This window comes from Struthio camelus, chromosome 7, assembly GCF_040807025.1.
Source record: "Struthio camelus isolate bStrCam1 chromosome 7, bStrCam1.hap1, whole genome shotgun sequence".
Taxonomy (NCBI): Eukaryota; Metazoa; Chordata; class Aves; order Struthioniformes; family Struthionidae; genus Struthio; species Struthio camelus.
In genome coordinates, this window is record NC_090948.1 from 4,702,448 (window position 1) to 4,721,136 (window position 18,689).

Sequence of the window (18,689 nt, forward strand, 5' to 3'; positions counted from 1 at the left end):
TCACCTCTCAGGGTAGTATGGCTCTAGCGCCACGTGACAAAGACAGTCTGAATCCAGGATTCATCATTTCAGCAATGGAACTTGGTTCCCCTTTAAGTTGAATTCTTTCATTTTTCAGATTGTATTGTCCACATATAATGTGCACTATTTATTCCTTTGGACAACTTCCATCCCTTCTACATTTTTCTACTCCCTCTGAAAAATGCATGCATGGATGAACCTGAAACGGTAAGTGTCCTTGAGAAACACAGCATCTAAAGGTTGGCAAAAGGCTGCTGTTGCTTAAGTTGAGTAAGAATTCAGTCTATGAAAGATGGGTCTATGAAAGATGAGAAGAATGTAGCTCCCAGTAACTTTTTTTTTGTAGCTAAATCAGGTAAAAGATACCATTAGGATTACTTCAGCAAACTGATAAGCTATTTACCACACTAATAACATACCAAAGTTTAAAAAAAGTAGGTTTAAACTTGCATTTCTTATCCAGGCAAATTCCCACTGAGCTCATGGACTGCAAATCATAGCCTCTCTTACGAGGCTATGTAATGCATGGAAAATCATGTATTTTCTCGTTACACCAGAGATGAACTGAGACCAAGTATAATTCTCCAAAAGCAGTGGATGATTGCTTTTTTTCAGCCCTAAGATTTTAGCTGTTTTACAAAAACCATATCTTTAACTAGAAATAAAAGGGTTCCAGTTGCTCCTAAACAATTACTGCTTCTGGATTTAAAGAAGAAACTTGGCACAATACAACCATGTATTTCTTCAACAGATGTGATTATGAAACGTGTTTTGCATTTTAGCACCTAAGGCACAATCTTTTAGTGCCTGATACATTCAATTTTGGCAGCAGATGTAAGTTATTCGTCAGTGGCAGAATTAGGTTATTAAGAAACACAGAGATATTAGCAGAATTGAACCTAAGTATACGCATAAAGAGTCCAATATCATATGCTATATGCACAACTCTTGCTGCATCATACTGACTGCACACTGGGAAAATTTCCTCTGAGGGCATTGCTCTCTAAATGTATGAGCAATGCTGCTCCCTGACATCCAAGGTTTGAGCAATTTGGCTAGAAGATATGACAAGATTCAGGAATATTTTCAAATGTAGGCTTGTTTTTGTGTGTGGGAGATACACAAATTCTCTGTACTGTCAGCCTAGTATGCCATGTTTCCTTTGTAGAAAAAATAACCCTCTTTTCAGTATTGCTAAACTTGTCAGGACGATTTACGAACAAAAAGGCACCCGTAAGTCATGTCTGCTGAGACTTTGGTTTTTACTCCTTAGTAAGATGGAGAAGATAAAAGCAAAATATGCTCAGTATTCTTCCCAGTCTTTTTTTTTTCCCCCTCCTTTTGGATTAAAACCAGCATGTACTCATTAAAGCACACCTCAGGTCCTTGTGAAGGCCTGTATTTTCTGGTCACAAAACGCTGAGTGCGATTTAAGCTGGGGGAAAGGTCAGGGCGGTGCGCCGGCAGGGGCTAGTTACAGCCCGCGCTCGCCCGTCCGCCCGCTCGCCGGCCGCTGAAGGCCGCTTGCGAGAGCGTGCCTAAGGCCACCCGCCACCTGCGTCCCCGGAGCACAGCCGGGTGCGAGCAGCCAGGGCCCCAGCGGCGCAACCCGCTCGACGGAGGCCGCCAGCAGAGCTGGCCGGCTGCAGGACTCGTCTCCGGCTATGGAGGAAGTCACTGCATCCCGCGTGGATGCCGAAAGCCACCTGCGCGCAAGCTGCATAGGGGAATTGTCCGCAAGCGTACTGATTCCCTGAGAATTATTTTAATTTTTTTTTTTTTTTGTGAGTCAGAGGGCATCAAGGGTTAGAAGATCAGGGGAAAGCTCATGCGTTGTTTTTCTGCGAGGGGGAGGAAAAACGGGCGCTGGCTTCTCTCCTCAGCAGGAGTAACAAACGGTGCAGGGCGTTAGGCTGCCCGCTCCGAGGATTTCCACCCCAAACCCTCTCCGGTTTTCTCAGGCGGGGGCCGATGTCGGCTCTGCCCCGCCGAGGCAGCGCGGAGGCCGGCGCCTCTCCCTCAGGGCGGCGGGGGTCGGGGGGGGGGGAGGACAGCGCGCAGAGGGGAGGGGGCGCGGCAGGGCGGGGCAGGGCGCCAACGGCCGAGGGGGCGGGACTTCGCCGAAAGCATCGCGCTGGGATTGGCTGGAGGCGGGGGGGCCCGCGCCAGTGGCGGGCGGCTGTTGGGTGGCGGCGGGGGTCCTCGCGGGCTCGGCTAATGGGAGGAGAGGGGGGCGGAGCCTGCGCAGGGCGCGGCGGCGGCGGGACGTCAGCGCCGGCAGCGGTGTGACGTGGCCGCGAGCGAGGAGCGGTGACAGTTGCTGCGGGCTCGGGCGGGGAAGCAGCGGCGGCGGCAGCGGACGGCAGGTGCCGCGCGGCGGCGGCCCTCGGGGCGCGGGAGGGGCTCGGTCGCGGTGGCGATAGCGGGGCAGGGCGGCGGGTGGGGAAGGGCCGTGGCGCAGAGGGCCGGCCCGGCCGCCTTTGCCGTGATGGTGTGAGGGGGGCCGGTGCTTCGCTCCTCGCTCTTCGTTTAGGCGCCGCTCTGGCCCGGGGCGGTGGCGGTTCGGAGAGGCGGTTTAACGGTCTGCCCCCCGGGCTGGCGCTGCTCTTTCTGGCCGCAGCGCGGCCTCTTGGGCGGGCGCCCCCCCCGCGTTTCTGCGTAGCGCGCCGTTTGTGAAGGTTGCAGGGCTCTTCTGCGCTGTATAAACGTAAACGTGAGCAGCGTGGGTGGGGGTTTTCACCCGCCCCCCCCCCCCATCTACCTCGGGGTGTATTTCAGTGGGAGCAAGGGATGGGTGAGGAGGGCAAGCGCAGGGCTCCTGCCTGAATGTCCTTTACCGCCGAGCAGAGCTCTTCAGATACGTTTCACAGCTGCGTTTTAAGTAGCGCTTCTGTTCTGATGCAAGACCTTTTCCGCTTGACGAAACTCCTTGCTTTCTGATACTGAGTGGCACAGTCATATGTCTGTCTTCCTCACAGTTAATGCTGTGTTTCTAGGGTTTTGTTTGTTTGTTTGTTTTTATTTTTCCCTTGCTGTGCCTCTTCTCTTTACTGAGGTTCCGTCAGTCTTGTCTTGCCGATGGTCAGAGACGGAGATCTTTCTTTGCAGCTTTGCTCTCGATGTGTCCAGAATTCCCAGCTTCGTTTTGTCCTAATCCTTGTAACATCCCATGCCTCAGCTAAAATGATCCGACCTCACTAGCGTACTTAGGCATGGCATATCTTCCCACGGAGGGGAAAAATCCTTTTAAAAATCCCTGACCAACGTTTTCCTTCCTAAAGGACATAAAAGAGGAGCCTCGCGCTGGGTGGTCTGTAATTCTTCCTGCAGAAATGTGCCTGTCTAATAAGGGGCAGATGAGAATGTCATCTCTTTACAGCTTTCGTTTTGGGAGTGTCTGGAAAATGTCCAAAACCAGGGAAGTTTGTGGTAGCATTACCTGCTCTGCTATGGAGGTGTGTCGAGGGGCCATGATATCGCGGACCAATTATATTTAAGGAGTTAAGCAACTTGTAATTTTGATTGGTGCAGTTAAGCTGGATTTCTGTCAAAATTTTTCTTGCATAAAGAAGTACGTGTTCTTTTTATTTGAAAAATCTTTCGATGACTATCTTGAAAAGTATTAACGCAAATGACTAATATTTAACAGCTTTGGTGATAGCTGGTAAAATGCCCAGAACTGAGAAACTGCAAATATTTACTTAGTTTATTTTAAAAAGTTTCTAGCCTTGCTGATATCCACCTTTTCAGTGCTTAATGTACCAATTGTTTTTGTGATGCACAGCCCTCTTGCTTGGAAAGGAGACTGTTGACTCCTCCTGAAGCCTTGAGTGGCCTAGCTGACTTCTGTAAACGTGGAAAAGAATATTCTGGCTTCGCTTAGAAGCGAGGAGTGCCAATATAATATCTGAGACATCTGCTGAAAAAAATGCCTTTCTGTTTAAGATGACGCATCCTGTGTGCAGTCCTCTCCTAACATAAATGTTAAGTCATGGATTTATACTAAATTTGCGTCTCTGCAAACAGCCTGAAATAGCAGTCCCCTAGTGTAAGCTATCCCTGCCTTCTCCTGTTAGTATTTAGTATGCATCGTTTGGTTAGGTTTTACAGTATACTTTTGTCATTAGGTAGTGCAGCAAAACACACTTCTGGCTCCTTAGATCCTCTAGTAGAGAGGAATGGAGAGAAAATACTAAGTACCTCTCGCACTCAGATTTTCTTACACGATAAACTATAGCAACAGTGATAAAGATATTAATAGCTTAGGAAAATTGTCTGGTTAAAATGCTCATCTTCTTTATTGGGTAGTGACATGAGGAAGGGAGCTGGTTGCATTTGGGCAGAACCATGTTTCACCTTGTCCAGCCCCCAGTTTCTACTTCTCACCTCTGTTCCCTCTTTATAAGAAAGTGGGAAATCAGAGATATGTTTCCTTCTTGGTGCCAAATCCTAGTCACTTTGATATTGCCATCTCCAGTTGCAAGAAATCACATGCTCTCTTCTATCCAGCTGCCAAAAAGCCCTATGGAAACAGCAAGAGGGCTATGCATTGCGAAAACAATTGGTATATTAAGCGCTGAAAAGGTGGATACCAGTAAGGCTAGAAACTGTTTTAGCAAACTAAGTAAATTAGAGAAGAGGGAATGTGCTAGCCATTGTTTTTTCGATCCCCCAGCCTTTCCCGTGCAGTTCCTCCACAAGCAGAGCTCCTCACATAGGAATTAGACCATGGTTATAGTCTCCTTTTGAAGGCTCACTGACTTGTTCGCTCTGAAAGAGCGCATAAAGGGGAAAAAAATGCAATGGAAGTTCATGTGAATAACATATTCCTGAGTATTTGTCTCAGGAAACCACGCACCTCAGATGATCTTTAGATGTTAATAGCACAAGATTATGTGTTCAGGGGAATTACCAAATTTTCCTTAGCAAATATAATGTGCTGTAAAGATATCTGGCGTGTAGCTACTTTCTTCTGTTTTTGTTGTTGTTGACTTAAAATGCCACTAACAGGGAGTATTTTATGTGTAGGTAGCAATGTTTTAACATGGAGAATGCAGCTTATGTAAAAACTCACAAATCTTACCTCTTAAAGCTGACCTCAGTTTAAAAGTGGTCTAACCTTTATCAAATTTCATTAAGATTATCAGCTAAGTGTATTCAGGTCAGATGCTTCTTGCAGTATTATATTATTTAATTAATGATTCTCCGTCAAGATTTCACTTAAGGAAGTTTTTATTGGATGAAAGGGACTGCGGTAGCACAAGAAGTTTGATGGACTTAATTTTTTATTGTTTCCTTTTTACTTAAGTGTAGTTTATGTTAATAGATTTAGTTACGTTAAGACAGACTGAAAAAGGAACAGTGTGGCAGGTAAAATTGTGATTAGTTTGTCGACTTGCCGAGTTGTACGTCTTAGTCTTCTTTATAGAGCTGTGAATGTGCATTAAAATACAAAAATTCTGTATTTGATGGTAGCATCACATTAATTTGTACTTTAGATGAGCTTTCTTAATCGAGTTGCAAAGGAGTTGAGAAACCTGTAATCGTGGCAGTAAAAGCACTTTAATCACGTCATGCATTTTTTCAGAAGACCTGCTAGTGCTAATTATTAACTCTTTTTTCAGATCTATAACAGTATACCTGAAGTCAACAATGTTTTCCAAGCTAGCCCACTCTCGGACCGTCACTGTTCTCTGTCGAGGTGTTCATGCTTCAGTGAGTTCTGCTACCTCAGTTGCTACTAAAAAAACCGTCCAAGGACCTCCATCCTCTGAGTACATATTTGAACGTGAGGCTAAATATGGTGCCCACAACTATCACCCACTGCCTGTTGCTCTGGAAAAAGGAAAAGGTATTCTGTTTAGGTTTCCCTGGGTGCTGTAGGTGGGATGTGCTGTATGCATAATGCTTTGACCTTACTACTTCCTGCACCTTTTTGTAGATTGAGATAATTGATGAAATAAAGGCAGTTAATTGTTGGTCAGAGAATTGGATCATTACAAATGGAAAAAAAAATAAACTCTCTCTAAAACGATTTATTGAAATGACGATCTGAAAACTTTGATAATTCAGAGTAACTCAGCAATAGTTTCAAGCAGCTTTGTTTCTTCTGTTATCTAACTTGCGTCCAAAATTTCAGTGTTAAAGTGAATATGTAATGATGTATTAGACCTGTCCTTTAGTCCTTGTGTACTGTTGCTGTTTTGTTACTTAATTGGAATTTACTCTGGATCTTTAACCATGTTCAAACAGCTTTTCTGCTTTGCAGGTTAAATTCTATGAGTTTACACAGAAACACTATCAGCACAGTGGTTCAATTGTCTCTTCATTAGTACAACATATTTTGATTGTTCAAAGTCATCAGTCCCTTAAGTTCTGAGACCGCTCAAATTCTGCTGTTGTTGTTATATTATTTTATTATTATTTTATGACCTCTGTTATTTACTCAAAGTTCTCTTGCAGTTCTCTTGCATCCTCCCTATCATCTTTTTAGGACTCAAAAAAGAAACTCTGAGGAGACGTAATATTCTTGCACTGCTTACTGACTTAGTGGAACGGCAGCTTTATAGGGGAATTGCTTGTTTTCTTGGTTCCATGTTGGGGTACTTATTTATACTTGTTTATACTGTACTAGTTTGTTGCTTATGCTCTCCTTGACAATTGATTTCCAGTTAGAGCACCTATTGTGGGCGTACCTTTCAGGTATGTCCTAAGGAATAGTGAAAATACAACTTGGGTTTGACCAGGTTGTTCTGTAGCTCTTAGCTTAGACCGTTTAGTACTAGTTAATGTTTTCTTTTGTTTTGTGTATTTACCATACCTTTATGTTTCTAGGTATTTATGTATGGGATGTTGAAGGCAGAAAATATTTTGACTTTCTGAGTGCTTACAGTGCTGTCAATCAAGGCCACTGTCATCCAAAGATTGTGAATGCTCTGAAAGCTCAGTCTGAAAAACTGACCCTTACATCTAGAGCATTCTACAATGATGTACTTGGTGAATACGAGGAGTTTGTCACCAAAATGTTCAATTACAACAAAGTTCTTCCAATGAACACAGGTAAAAAAAAGAAAGTCTCACTCCGTTTTATTTCTGATCTGTGAGAGTCAACACTTGTAATGTTTGGTCCTGCATCAATGGTCTGTTTCACATAAAAGTATGATAATGGTATTGCTTTATGTTTCAGGAGTGGAAGCCGGAGAAACTGCCTGTAAACTGGCTCGAAAGTGGGCATACACTGTGAAAGGAATTCCAAAATACAAAGCAAAAATTATTTTTGCGGGTATGTTGAGTGAGTGATACAAGTTGTGGTACTGAGGAGGAAGAGAGCTCTACTCACTGGCCATAACACTGTTTTCTCCTATAGCTGTAGTGACTACAGTGCAGTACTCCTGATGTTTCATTTTTTTCCTCACTGAAGCAAGTATACTGAAGGTCTGTAAAATGTGACCCTCAAAGTTGTAATAGTGTGGGCTAAGATCCCAGCCTTTTAACAAGTTACGTTGTACTCATAGATGTCTGCAGATGGTAATTCTGATTAAAAAACCCTGCTTTTGTGTCTACGGTAGTCTTTGCGTAGGACCTTAAGGCCCTGTGAATGCTTTTTTCCAAATTGTGAAGTTCAATCTTAAAAATAGTCTATTAAATCTGTTAACGTAATGTTACGTGTATACTTCTGGGTGTTCGGGTCCGTTAATACCAAATTTAACCTTAAATTGTTGAAGTGAATTATAAGCCCTATGATGTATGTTTGTTTGTTTTAATACCTTTGTGAGTTGAATCGTCAAATTGCTGCCAACCCCACGGTAAATTCTGCCGTTGGGATAACCCCACTTCCCTCTAAGGCTTTCCCTACTACTGTTTTTCTTCTGTATTCTTAAGGTACTGCGGAAGTTGGCCTTATCCCAGGAAAGGCGTAATGTAGTCTTGATCTTACAGTGAGGGTAACAGCGATCCTGGTAAACTTAATCAGGACTTTCCAAGGACCCATAGCATAAGTGGTATATTCCTGCCTTCATCTATGTACTCTGCTTGGCCGTAATACAGGGAAAAGTCTTCTGTGATTGAAGAGACTGTTCTGCTTTGCTAAAAAATAAGTTCATGTATTGGTGTTCTTAAATTTAATATTCTTTAGTTATTCACCTCTTTAGTTATAGGTGAAGTGTTTTTATCATTTCTACCATTGTTCAATGCTTCTGTATTTTAGAAAACTTCCAGAATAGAGCTGATTACTGATTTTTGTTTGCTACAGCTGCAAGGGCCATTTCTGACTCTTGGTACATATGGTGGCTGAACCATAAACTGTCATTAGACAGCACTTACAAACTGAAATTCAGAGTTGAATATTGCATTATGATTTCTAGGACCAATTATACTTTTTTACTTCTGGGACTCCTTTAAACAGATAAATTTCTCCCTCCTTCCTTTACATAGGTATTTTATTTCACTCGTTAGTGAGTTAATTTTTAATAAGTGATATTTTTTTCCCCCCATCTTGGTTAAACTGAATATGCACTCTTTTTTTATGATGCTTTCCCCTTAACCGTGATATTTAATTATGTGCCCAGTATTCAGAGGAAAAAAAAGTAATCTTTCTCTTGTAGGAGCTCAACATTTTGGTAGACTAAGGCTCTCTGGTAGCTCGAGTCAGACCAAAAAAATGGCTTTAAACATCAGGCCAGAGAACTTGACATAGATGCTGTGCTTGGCAGCGAGCCAGTACAGAGTCTGGAGGGCTAAGGGGCAAACGACTTTTGATCAGTAGATAGACTATCCCATGTAATTTGGAGCTCTTCAGTCTCCTGAGTCAGGACAGAGTGGGTTGCAGTACCATAACCTTGAAATGAGAAGCATGTGACTATCCCATGTAATTTGCAGCTCTTCAGTCTCCTGAGTCAGGACAGAGTGGGTTGCAGTACCATAACCTTGAAATGAGAAGCATGTGATTCACCAAAGCTCATAGCAGAGATTGTTCTGCTATGAGATGCAGCGTAGTGGTATTTACATTGGTGGTTAGAGAGGATCCCTACAGCTGGCTATGTCAGTAATACATGACTTCAGAATTTCTTCCAGATTGAGAATGTCCTCTGCCCACTGGAATCCTAGAATCACAGTTGCACAAAGCAATTGGTGAGAGGGAAAGGTTTGTAATTCTGTGAGGATGTTGACATTCTCTCTTAAACTTCTTTAGTCTTATTAAGCATCTTCTAATCAGTTAGCTGAGAGTACACCGATTTGACTGGAATATTGAAATTAATATATCATAGTTTGCCTTAGTGATAGTTGTTTCCTAGCCATTTTAACTGATGCTTCTATATGACATAGCTCAATGTTACAAATACTTAAAAAATATGAATAGTTTCTTTTGGAACTTTGAAATGTTTAGAAGTGCTTTATTTCTTAGGACCTAAATTCTGGGTGGTGTTCACTTTCTTTCTGCGTTTAATGAGCACTATTTATGAAAAAAAACTGCATGTCTTTCTGAAAACAGATTATTATCTGCCTGAGTTATTTTCAGTGTCTCAGGTTATTAACAAAGCTTGCAGAAACTCTGTATACTTGCCAGCTCTTATAGTATAGTTTTCTTTTGTTTTTCCACTGTGCTTTTGATATATCAACATAGTATATTTATAGGATCAATGTAAAATGCTAACAATTGGCAGAAGGATGATAATGTAACATGACTCTTAAAATACATTACCAACTAGGAAGTGTGGTGTTAATTGTCCTATAAACTGTTCTAGCTCTTAGTTTTGCAACATACTGCTGTCAGCTATCTTAGTTGAGAACGCATCATAACTTTGTTGGCTAAAGACTCGATAATTATCTTTCTTCTAGCTGGCAACTTCTGGGGTAGAACAATGTCTGCTATCTCTAGTTCTACTGACCCATCCAGTTATGATGGCTTTGGACCCTTTATGCCAGGTTTTGAAGTGATACCATACAATGATCTACCGGCTCTTGAGGTATTTCACAATTTTTTGCCTTTTTAATAAATCTTTTTACAGTGTCTTTTCAGTAAATAGGAAGGCAGGAAAGTTAAAAAGTCTGTCCTTTGAAAAAACGTGCTTTGACGTTAAGAAATGTGTACCTAGCCACATACAGGAAATATATACATTATAATTTCCTACAGAAAATGTATGTGAATTCTGCTTTAGTTTTGATTTTTAGTTTTGCTTCAGAATGTAAAAGGAAAACTATGCAATCTGTTTTGTCTTCTACATCATTAAGATGCTCCAAATATCATTAAAGAGCAACAGATAGCTGTAATGGAATTCAGATAAGTAGAAAACATTCCAAAGTTGAGACCTGGATTATGAAACTAATATCTTGACCTACTTTTCCCAGAGGTGCTGTGGATTCTTCAATGACCAGATGGCTAGAATTCACTGCAGTTGCCCATAAGTCCTTCCAGTTTCACAGAATCCTTAAAACCATGCAAGCTGGTATTTCACTTAACTTGCTGAATTGCCAGTGATTCTGGATTGCCCTAGGTGTTCTCAGATGCTGCCTCTCAAGCTGTTGGCAAGAGTTGGCCTTGATCGGTTAAAAACTTCCTACACACATAGGCTAGGCTCATAATGAAGGGTAGATGGTGCTTGATAGCAGCTGTAGGGTGCTGGACTTAAAAACTGGGGGGGGGGGGGGGGGAGGGGGAGGGCAGGGCAGGAGTGTTCCAGCCACAAACAATAGCACAGGCCCCCTAGAAATGTGTTCATTGCCACTTTTCCATCGTCTGGATACATCACCTCCGTGAGGGAGAGGTTGGTTCATCCTCTGTGCCTGTAGGGTAACTTAGGTTGTTGGTATGAGCAAGTCCTGTGGGGAGGCTGAGATTTTTTTGGATTGAGATGCTTGTCTGCTAAAAGTTTGGCTGAGGGAAGGAAAGGTTTCTCAGTATATTATATATGCTGGGTGGAAAAGCTTATTCAGATTTGAACCAAAGTAAGGCTGTATCCATTGTAAAAGCTCTATAACTGTTTAGTGGCTTTCAGCCAACTTTATTGAGGCTTAGAATGTGCTCTGGAGACCTGAAACTTAAATCCATGTCCATCAGACTGATAACCACGTAGAATTGGTTCTGTTCATAGGGCAATGCTGAGAAAAGCTGTAGCAAATTAATTCTGGGAATCGTTGTATCTCTTGACTCTCCTGGACTGCTAAACCTGTAAAGGCTTGATGGTCCAAGACTGCATCTGTAGACTTTGGTCCAAGACTGCATCTGTAGACTTTGCTGTAAGATGATGAAATTGTTCTGGAGAGGCTCCATTCTTTTTTGCTTAAGGTGAACTGGGGTAGCGTTGAGCAATTGTTTGTCTTGAATGGGGGTGATGCAAGCTGCATGTAAAGTTATGAACTGATCTGATAATCTGCTTGTTTAGGTTTGCAATTTTTAAGGTTTCTAATTTCCTGAGCAAGGACACCGGCTAATCTTTCAAAGCAAATAGCGTCAAGGCTTCTGTGTTGGAACTGAAATGTCACCCATAGTACTCATGTCAGGCAGTTATCCATTACGACCACTGGAGATAGAAAACCAGTTTTAGAGCTAGGTTGTGCTGCATATATTCATCTCCGTGTTTTTTGAATTTGACTTGAATAAAAGCTTTTCTTCTTTCTCTCTTTCCTACCATTTGAATTTGACTTGAATAAAAGCTTTTCTTCTTTCTCTCTTTCCTACCATATACCATTTTTTTCAGCGGGCGCTTCAAGATCCCAATGTGGCAGCTTTCATGGTTGAACCAATTCAAGGTGAAGCAGGTGTGGTTGTTCCTGACAAAGGCTACCTCACAGGAGTGCGGGACCTCTGCACAAAGCACAATGTAAGGAATTCACTATGACAAGGTGGCTTAAAATTACATGCTGTGTTTACTGACCTATCATGTAAGGTCATCCGCATTTAGGATTTGATGCACCGTTTAATAATTTCCTCGCCTTTCATTGGAATAGCGTAGGGATACTTCCTGGTAAGTTATTGACGGAATATACAATAAGTATTTCTTAGCAGTGCTCGTTTCCTCCCCCAGCTCGCTTCCCCCTGTTTCTTACTGCTGTGACCTAGTTAAGTTTCTCATAGGAGTTCTTGAAACTGTATTTACTCAGAATTCATTTAACTTTCTTTTTTTGCATTTTAAATTTCTTGGGCCAGAAGCCAATTACAGTGCTGGTTCTACCATGGCTATCAGGGGACCTTGTTGTTGGAGTACCTAAGGGCTACCAAGAGTTAGTAACAATGTGAACAAAGTAACAATGATGGGTCATTGCATGAAAGGCTAAAGGAAATATGCTTGTGAATGCTGTTTCTAGATCTCTGAAGAGCAGAGATCTCTGTAGGTTATTCTTCTATTTCACATTTTCTCACGTTCTGTTTCGTACCACACCCTTGTCCCATGTTTTATTATGTTCTGGCTGACTTCTAGTATGAAGTGTTCAATATTGAAAATGCAGCATTAGATCCGTAATTTCCGTCTTCCTATAGTGAGGACACACTGAATTAGACTTGCATTCAATGTCTCTGGAAGCAGGGGGAGATGCGTTTATATATATTTCTATTTCCTTCAGTTCTTGTTGTTTATTGCTTCCTAAGCAGGCTACCTTCCCTTCTTATTCCAGGACCGAGTTGGTCAACCTCTCCCTCAGGCCTAGGCCATCTCCTTTATAAATGTAAGGAAACAACAACAAAAGGTCTGCTGACTTTTGGCTTTTTATTCTCTTGGCGAAGCCTGTTTGATCTAAAAAGGAATAGCCTTTGTTCCAATAGAACTTTGATTCTTAAGCTGAAAGTGTTACCCATAAACCTTTCCAGATCTTCAGAGGAAGGTATCCAAATATAATCAATGAAGTTGGCTTCCATATTACCGTGGTACTTACCTCTCATGAAAAATAAGAGATGCTTTACGAAGGATAGTATGTGACAATAGTTTGCAACTTAGGAAAATGCGACCGGAAACGTGGACCTAGGCTCTCAGAGTTATTTAAACAGTTAGCTACCATCAGACTACAAAACCAGCAGTCACTGAAGCGTTTTTCAGAAGCCTCCCAAGGTCAGTTTATTAATGATGCACTGGGAGTAAAGACAGACTAACCCTACTAACCCTATTTTTTTTTTGGACATCCCACTCTTTGTTACATTGCAAATGATTCTATTTAAATAGATTCTGTGGAGTGCACGTTGTGTAGAAAATGTTTTTATGCTAACGCTGTCAGAGAGAGATTGCTATATAGGACGGTATGTTCACTTAGTAGTAGTTTGACATTTCATAGCATATACGTGTCTCCAGAAGCTTTGGAGGGGTAAAGGAAGTATACCTAATGTAATCTAGCTGAGAAGTCTTTCACTTACTGTATGTAACTCTGCTATATTGCTTTAATGAAAGGTCGTGATTAGAATTAGGTGTAAGGGAAAGACATTTTTTTTTCTCTTACGTGTGGATTCTTCTTCTTTTTGTCTCTATAAAGGTTTTATTTATTGTGGATGAAATACAGACCGGTTTAGGTAGAACGGGGAAAATGCTAGCTGTTGACCATGAAAATGTGAGACCTGATCTAATTCTTCTTGGAAAGGCCCTTTCTGGTGGCTTATATCCTGTGAGTAACAAAAATATCTGTTCATTGACTAATGTTTTTAGGTAGTTAATACTGTAAGTCTACCAGTTGGAACACAAGCAAGCAAACTCTTTGTGTGCTGCTCTTGGAAATTGGTGTTTGCAAGAATTAACTACAATTTATGACCCAGATAGTCCGACCTGTGAGAGATGCATATGAAAATAATGAAATGCGTAATGTTACATCCTCTCGGGCTGGAGTGTTTTAAGCTGTTGCGGCCCTGGTCAGTTAATTGCTTGAATTAACTTGGTGTATCACTGTTTTCTTCATTTAGATGTTATCCTACCAGGAACCTAAGTTTCCAGTGTTCTGCCTTTCATTCTGAAATTACTGGTTAGTCTCTTATACTATCTCAGGAGAGTACTTCATCGCAGCATGACTGTGATGAATTTCTAGAAGAATTTTGAAAAGGGAAAGAAAATAGTAAAAACGTATTTCTGAACAACTAACATTATTTCACTTGTTTGGGGTGCCCACATTGACTGATTTTATCCTGCTAGATTGTCTTAAATTCCTGGTGATTAAACTGGAAGTTACAACCTGCCTTGACCTATTTTGGCCAACTGAAGCTCTTTCTGAGTTCTTAAACAGAATATTAAATCTTCAAGCTGAATATTATTTCAAGAATTTGAGAAATGCCTCTCAACTGTACCTAGATGTTATATACTGCCAGTATAGCTAAGTAAGGAGGGGATTACGCTGTTATGTGGTTGTCACATATGCTCTCGTCTCTACAGAGCTGGGAATGTAAATGTAATTTATCACCATAGGCTGAAAATTACCATTTCCTGATCACTAAGGAAAAGTTTCTTTCAGAGATTTTTAATTTTTCTCTTCTAAAAATATGTAAATGAATTGGCTGACCTTTCCATTTCAGGTCTCAGCAGTACTATGTGATGATGAAATTATGTTGACCATTAAGCCTGGTGAACATGGATCTACATATGGAGGAAATCCATTAGCTTGCCGTGTGGCCCTGGCAGCACTGGAGGTTTGTGTGTTTGGAGACTTGGATTCCAAAGGAAAAAGGGTGTCGCACTGACGTGATCATACTTTTTTAGCTTGAGTAAATGGCTTAGATTTGCACTATAAGTAGAAATCCAGCTTTAAGTAAGACTAGAGAATTGCAGTAATTAAATTTCTGCAAATATAGTACATCACAAAACAAATTCTGAAGTCCTAATCAGAAAGTTGTCCTAATTTCTGTGTATTTTATTATGTTAATGTTTTAAATGATGGCAAAATAAAACGTATCTAGGGAATAAGATAATTTCACTAAGACAGTTCTAAATCTACTTACTTTACTATACCATATCAAAGAGGCTGCTGGTCAATTAGCTTGATAACACATATGCTACTGGAGGTCAAACAGAAGCTAGTAAAATGTCTTGACAAGAGTCTGTGTTTTGATCGTTCCACGACTGCATAATTAGCCTCATTTAATGCAAGTCACTCAAAGCCTCATTATATATTATACAGTATGTGAACTTGGACAAACTGACAGATTACAAAACTTCAAAGACTTATTACCATTTACTTAAAAATAACAACAAATAAAAATTAGTATCAAATAAAAAAATCAAGGAGATTTATGTTTCTGGTAAACATGAGAGAGCAAAGGCTTGATATTAGTCAGCCTGGATGCGCAGCCTTTGTGGTGACACTTGGGATGAAACAGCTTTTGTATCTGAGTAGTTCTAATATCGTTATGTACAATGTTGGAAAGGATAGCTGAAACAAATGCACTGCCCTTCAGTTGACTGTAGTTCCAACTTCCTCTTAGGTAATTGAAGAAGAAGACTTGGTTAAAAATGCAGAAATAATGGGTAACATATTGAGAAAAGAGCTCATGAAGACGCCATCTGATATCGTAACTTGCGTAAGAGGAAGAGGACTATTAAATGCAATTGTGATTCGGGAAACCAACGGTAAGAAAGTACAACCAACTGCCGAATCATAGCATGAAAGAATATTTTTGATTTAAATTGAAGGGGTCATTGTGGAATAGGGAGGTGGCCTGCTGGTATCGTGTTTGCGTTCAGATCTTGGCTAATCTTAGCTATAGTACTGTAGTACCTACTGAAAATTTGTTTGGGTAACTTGATACTATCAAAAGTAATTTATTTATTTTTCCTAACTAAATATGAAAACAACTTTTTTTTTTTGTTGAGCTGTTTTTGTTTTGTGATTTCGAATCTGATGGTAAACCTAGCTGCCAATAGATACTTTTTTTGGGGGGAGGGAGTTCACCTGGAGAAAACTGGACTCATCATGTCTGAAAAGCTAGCTTCTGTCAGACCATAGAAGGACTGGCCTTCTGGAATTGCAGGCATCTCTTCTGCTTTGCTGCCTTGGTTTATTCCAGGATAGTTAGAACAGTATGATGAATACAGTAAGGTAAAAGGAAGGAACGAGCTAATGACTAAGAACAGGTTTCTAGGGATTAACGCCTTGAATTGCACCAGAAAATTGGTTAAAAGCTAGCGTAGACATTTATTTTGGTTACGAATATGCTAAGTGACAAGGTGCTGCGGGGAGGTGTAATTCCTTAAGACATGCATGTGATGCAGTGAAATCCATGCATAAAAGAAACCTTATCTGAAGTCCTATCGCAGCTTCCTTTTACCTCCCTTTTGCAGGGTTCTCTTTCTTAAATATATATATTGCTGTATCTGGACAAGCTTTCAGCAGTGGAAGAGCAAAACTCAGGGTGCTGGTGGCAAACTTGTGAGTCCCTTCAGACAAAACAACTATTTTGCAGCTGTCTTGCCTGTTTCAGTGCCTCTCGTTATCTGGGCAGATGTCCAGAACTGGCCACTATCCTTATGAGGAGGAACACACTATATTTAATCTTTTCGTTGCCAGATGACAAGAGGTTTGCACATATCATACACTGCAATTGTGCCACTTATTCTGCTGTAGTATAAACATCTCTCTCCCCTCTTGTTTTTTTTTCTCCTCCCCCCCCCCCCCTTCCTTTAATTTTAGACTGTGATGCCTGGAAAGTGTGTTTGCGGCTTCGTGATAACGGACTTCTTGCCAAACCTACCCATGGTGATATCATTCGACTGGCACCGCCGCTTGTGATTAAGGAGGATGAAATCAGAGAGTGCATTGAAATAATTCATAAGACCATTCTGTCGTTCTGAATACGTGGCTTTTCAAGTGTATCTGCTGACTGACCCAAGGTGATGTGTTGAAATATGTACTATGAAGGCCTACTCTTGAAGCAAGCATCTTTCATTCCTTTTATCTAAGAAGACTTAACTCTTTAAAATTTAGCTATATCTTTAAATTATATTGGATCTGAAGAAAATAAATCATGATTCTAAAGAGCTTCCAATCTTGATATGCTTGGAAACAAAGTGGTGAGGTTCTGTTCATCTAGTTATGTACCTACTGAACACTTAAGTCAGAATGTTTGAGGAGAGATAAATGTAGAAATTTGTTTAATTATTGAAAGTCTTGCCCAAAGTTTAAAGTGCAATTTATATATATTTTAATAAGAGTGGTCGTACACTCTCCTAGAATTCTCCAAAACTTCATATTTGGCATTTTCGCCCCTTGGCGAGATGTCTGTAGGGCAGAAGCACTTGTCATTGTGGTTGAATTTCTGTTTCTCATTTGTAGCTAGAAGAAACTTCTAATACTGAAGGTGTGACAAACTAGATGTTATGCTGGTGAACCTGACAAGCATCAGGTTATGTTCTGTATGTAAAATATTTTGATTGTATGACATGAGTTGCTGTTTTCAAGACTGGTCTCTGGCTTTCCAACTTGTAAAATAGATCTGAGTGTGCAGATCTGTTTTTATGGCTATAAATCTTTCTATAATCTACATATTTACATTAAAACATCTGTTACATTAAAAAAATAAACGTGCAATTCAAATCAACAGTGTATTCAAAAAGAGTGAGCCTGACAATCTTGCAGTAGCCGTGAGCTAGAGCCACGGTGAATAGTGGTGCCTTTGCCGTCTTTGTATTTCTAACTATCTTCACGTTCAAGCTTCTGCTATACTTTTTTCAGGATTGTTGCTTCTGTACCTTCATGCCTTTGTATGCTGCCAAGTGTGGTATTAAGCATGCAGCTGCAGAGGTGGCTGCTATTCTTACACTAGGTTGTTTCTTTGTATTTATTAACTGGCTGAGGCTGAACCCTGATTAATCACTATTAACAAAAATGTTCCCTTTGCCCAGCATAGTGGTTAACTGTAGTCACATGCTTATAATTTGAACTGGTAAATAATCCAATGGTATTTTGAAAACAACACAGTTTATTGAAAGGAGCCATTCTATCTGACAGTTCTGAATGCTGTGGTTATGTAATACAATTGGAAAGGAGTGAAATAACTGAAAGAAACTTTAAAGTAATCAGCATCTGCAGGAGTCCTTTCAGAGAGCAAGAGCTAGACCTGCCCCTCCCCCCCCCCCAAAATCCTTAGCAGCCAAAAAGTTGACTTTTAGAGAATAAAAGGGCTGGGAAGGACCCAAAGACATCAGGTCTGTTTCCCTACCCCAGTTACAGCTATGTCCCTGTTCGATCTACCTGAAAGGGCAGGAGAGTTTATAGTCGTCTTAGGCAGTCTGTTTCAGTGCTTTGCTGTCCTTACTGTTAGCAAGATTCTTTTCTCTATGTTTCTGTTGCTGCAGTTTAAGTCCATTTTTACTGTCCCCAGGGCCACAGAGAACAGATATTTCCCTTCTGTACAATGTTTTTTTTTTACATACCTAAAGGTGGTTGTTATTCCTGTTTCAGTCATTTCTCCTTCTTTAGTTAAAATCCTGTCTCTTTCCTGATAGGTAACATTTTCTAGAGCCCTTAGCCACTCTTGCTGTTCTCCATCTATGTTTTGGTGCTCTGGCTGTGTCCTCCCTGAGCAGAGCAGGATTAGTTTGTGTGACTTGTATGCTGTATTCCAGTTCATGGCCCAGTATTGTCGTTTAGATTTTCCTGCAGTAGGAAGGTATTTTTTATTTCTCTTCAGCCTGTGCTCCCACAGACTCCCTTTTACACAAACTGTTTTGAAGAACAGCTTTAAAGCTGTTCCCCCCCATCTTTTATTT

The 18,689-nt window shown here is 40.9% G+C and overlaps 1 protein-coding gene across 3 annotated transcripts; it reads left to right on the plus strand.

Moving 5' to 3' along the window:
* Positions 1-2,183: 2,183 nt before the first annotated feature.
* Positions 2,184-17,518, plus strand: OAT (ornithine aminotransferase). Of its 3 annotated transcripts, none has more exons than XM_068951491.1 (10): positions 2,184-2,387; positions 5,646-5,872; positions 6,856-7,080; positions 7,208-7,303; positions 9,859-9,986; positions 11,718-11,840; positions 13,477-13,605; positions 14,501-14,614; positions 15,407-15,551; positions 16,612-17,518. In XM_068951491.1, the coding sequence occupies exons 2-10, from the start codon at positions 5,674-5,676 to the stop codon at positions 16,770-16,772; spliced, it is 1,320 nt and encodes a 439-aa protein (XP_068807592.1). In that variant the 5' UTR covers positions 2,184-2,387; positions 5,646-5,673; the 3' UTR covers positions 16,773-17,518. The 3 variants fall into 3 exon arrangements, with proteins under 3 accessions (XP_068807592.1, XP_068807595.1, XP_068807594.1); XM_068951494.1 differs by having other exon boundaries at positions 2,279-2,383; XM_068951493.1 differs by lacking the exon at positions 2,184-2,387 and adding an exon at positions 3,400-3,592.
* The last annotated feature ends 1,171 nt before the right edge of the window (positions 17,519-18,689 follow it).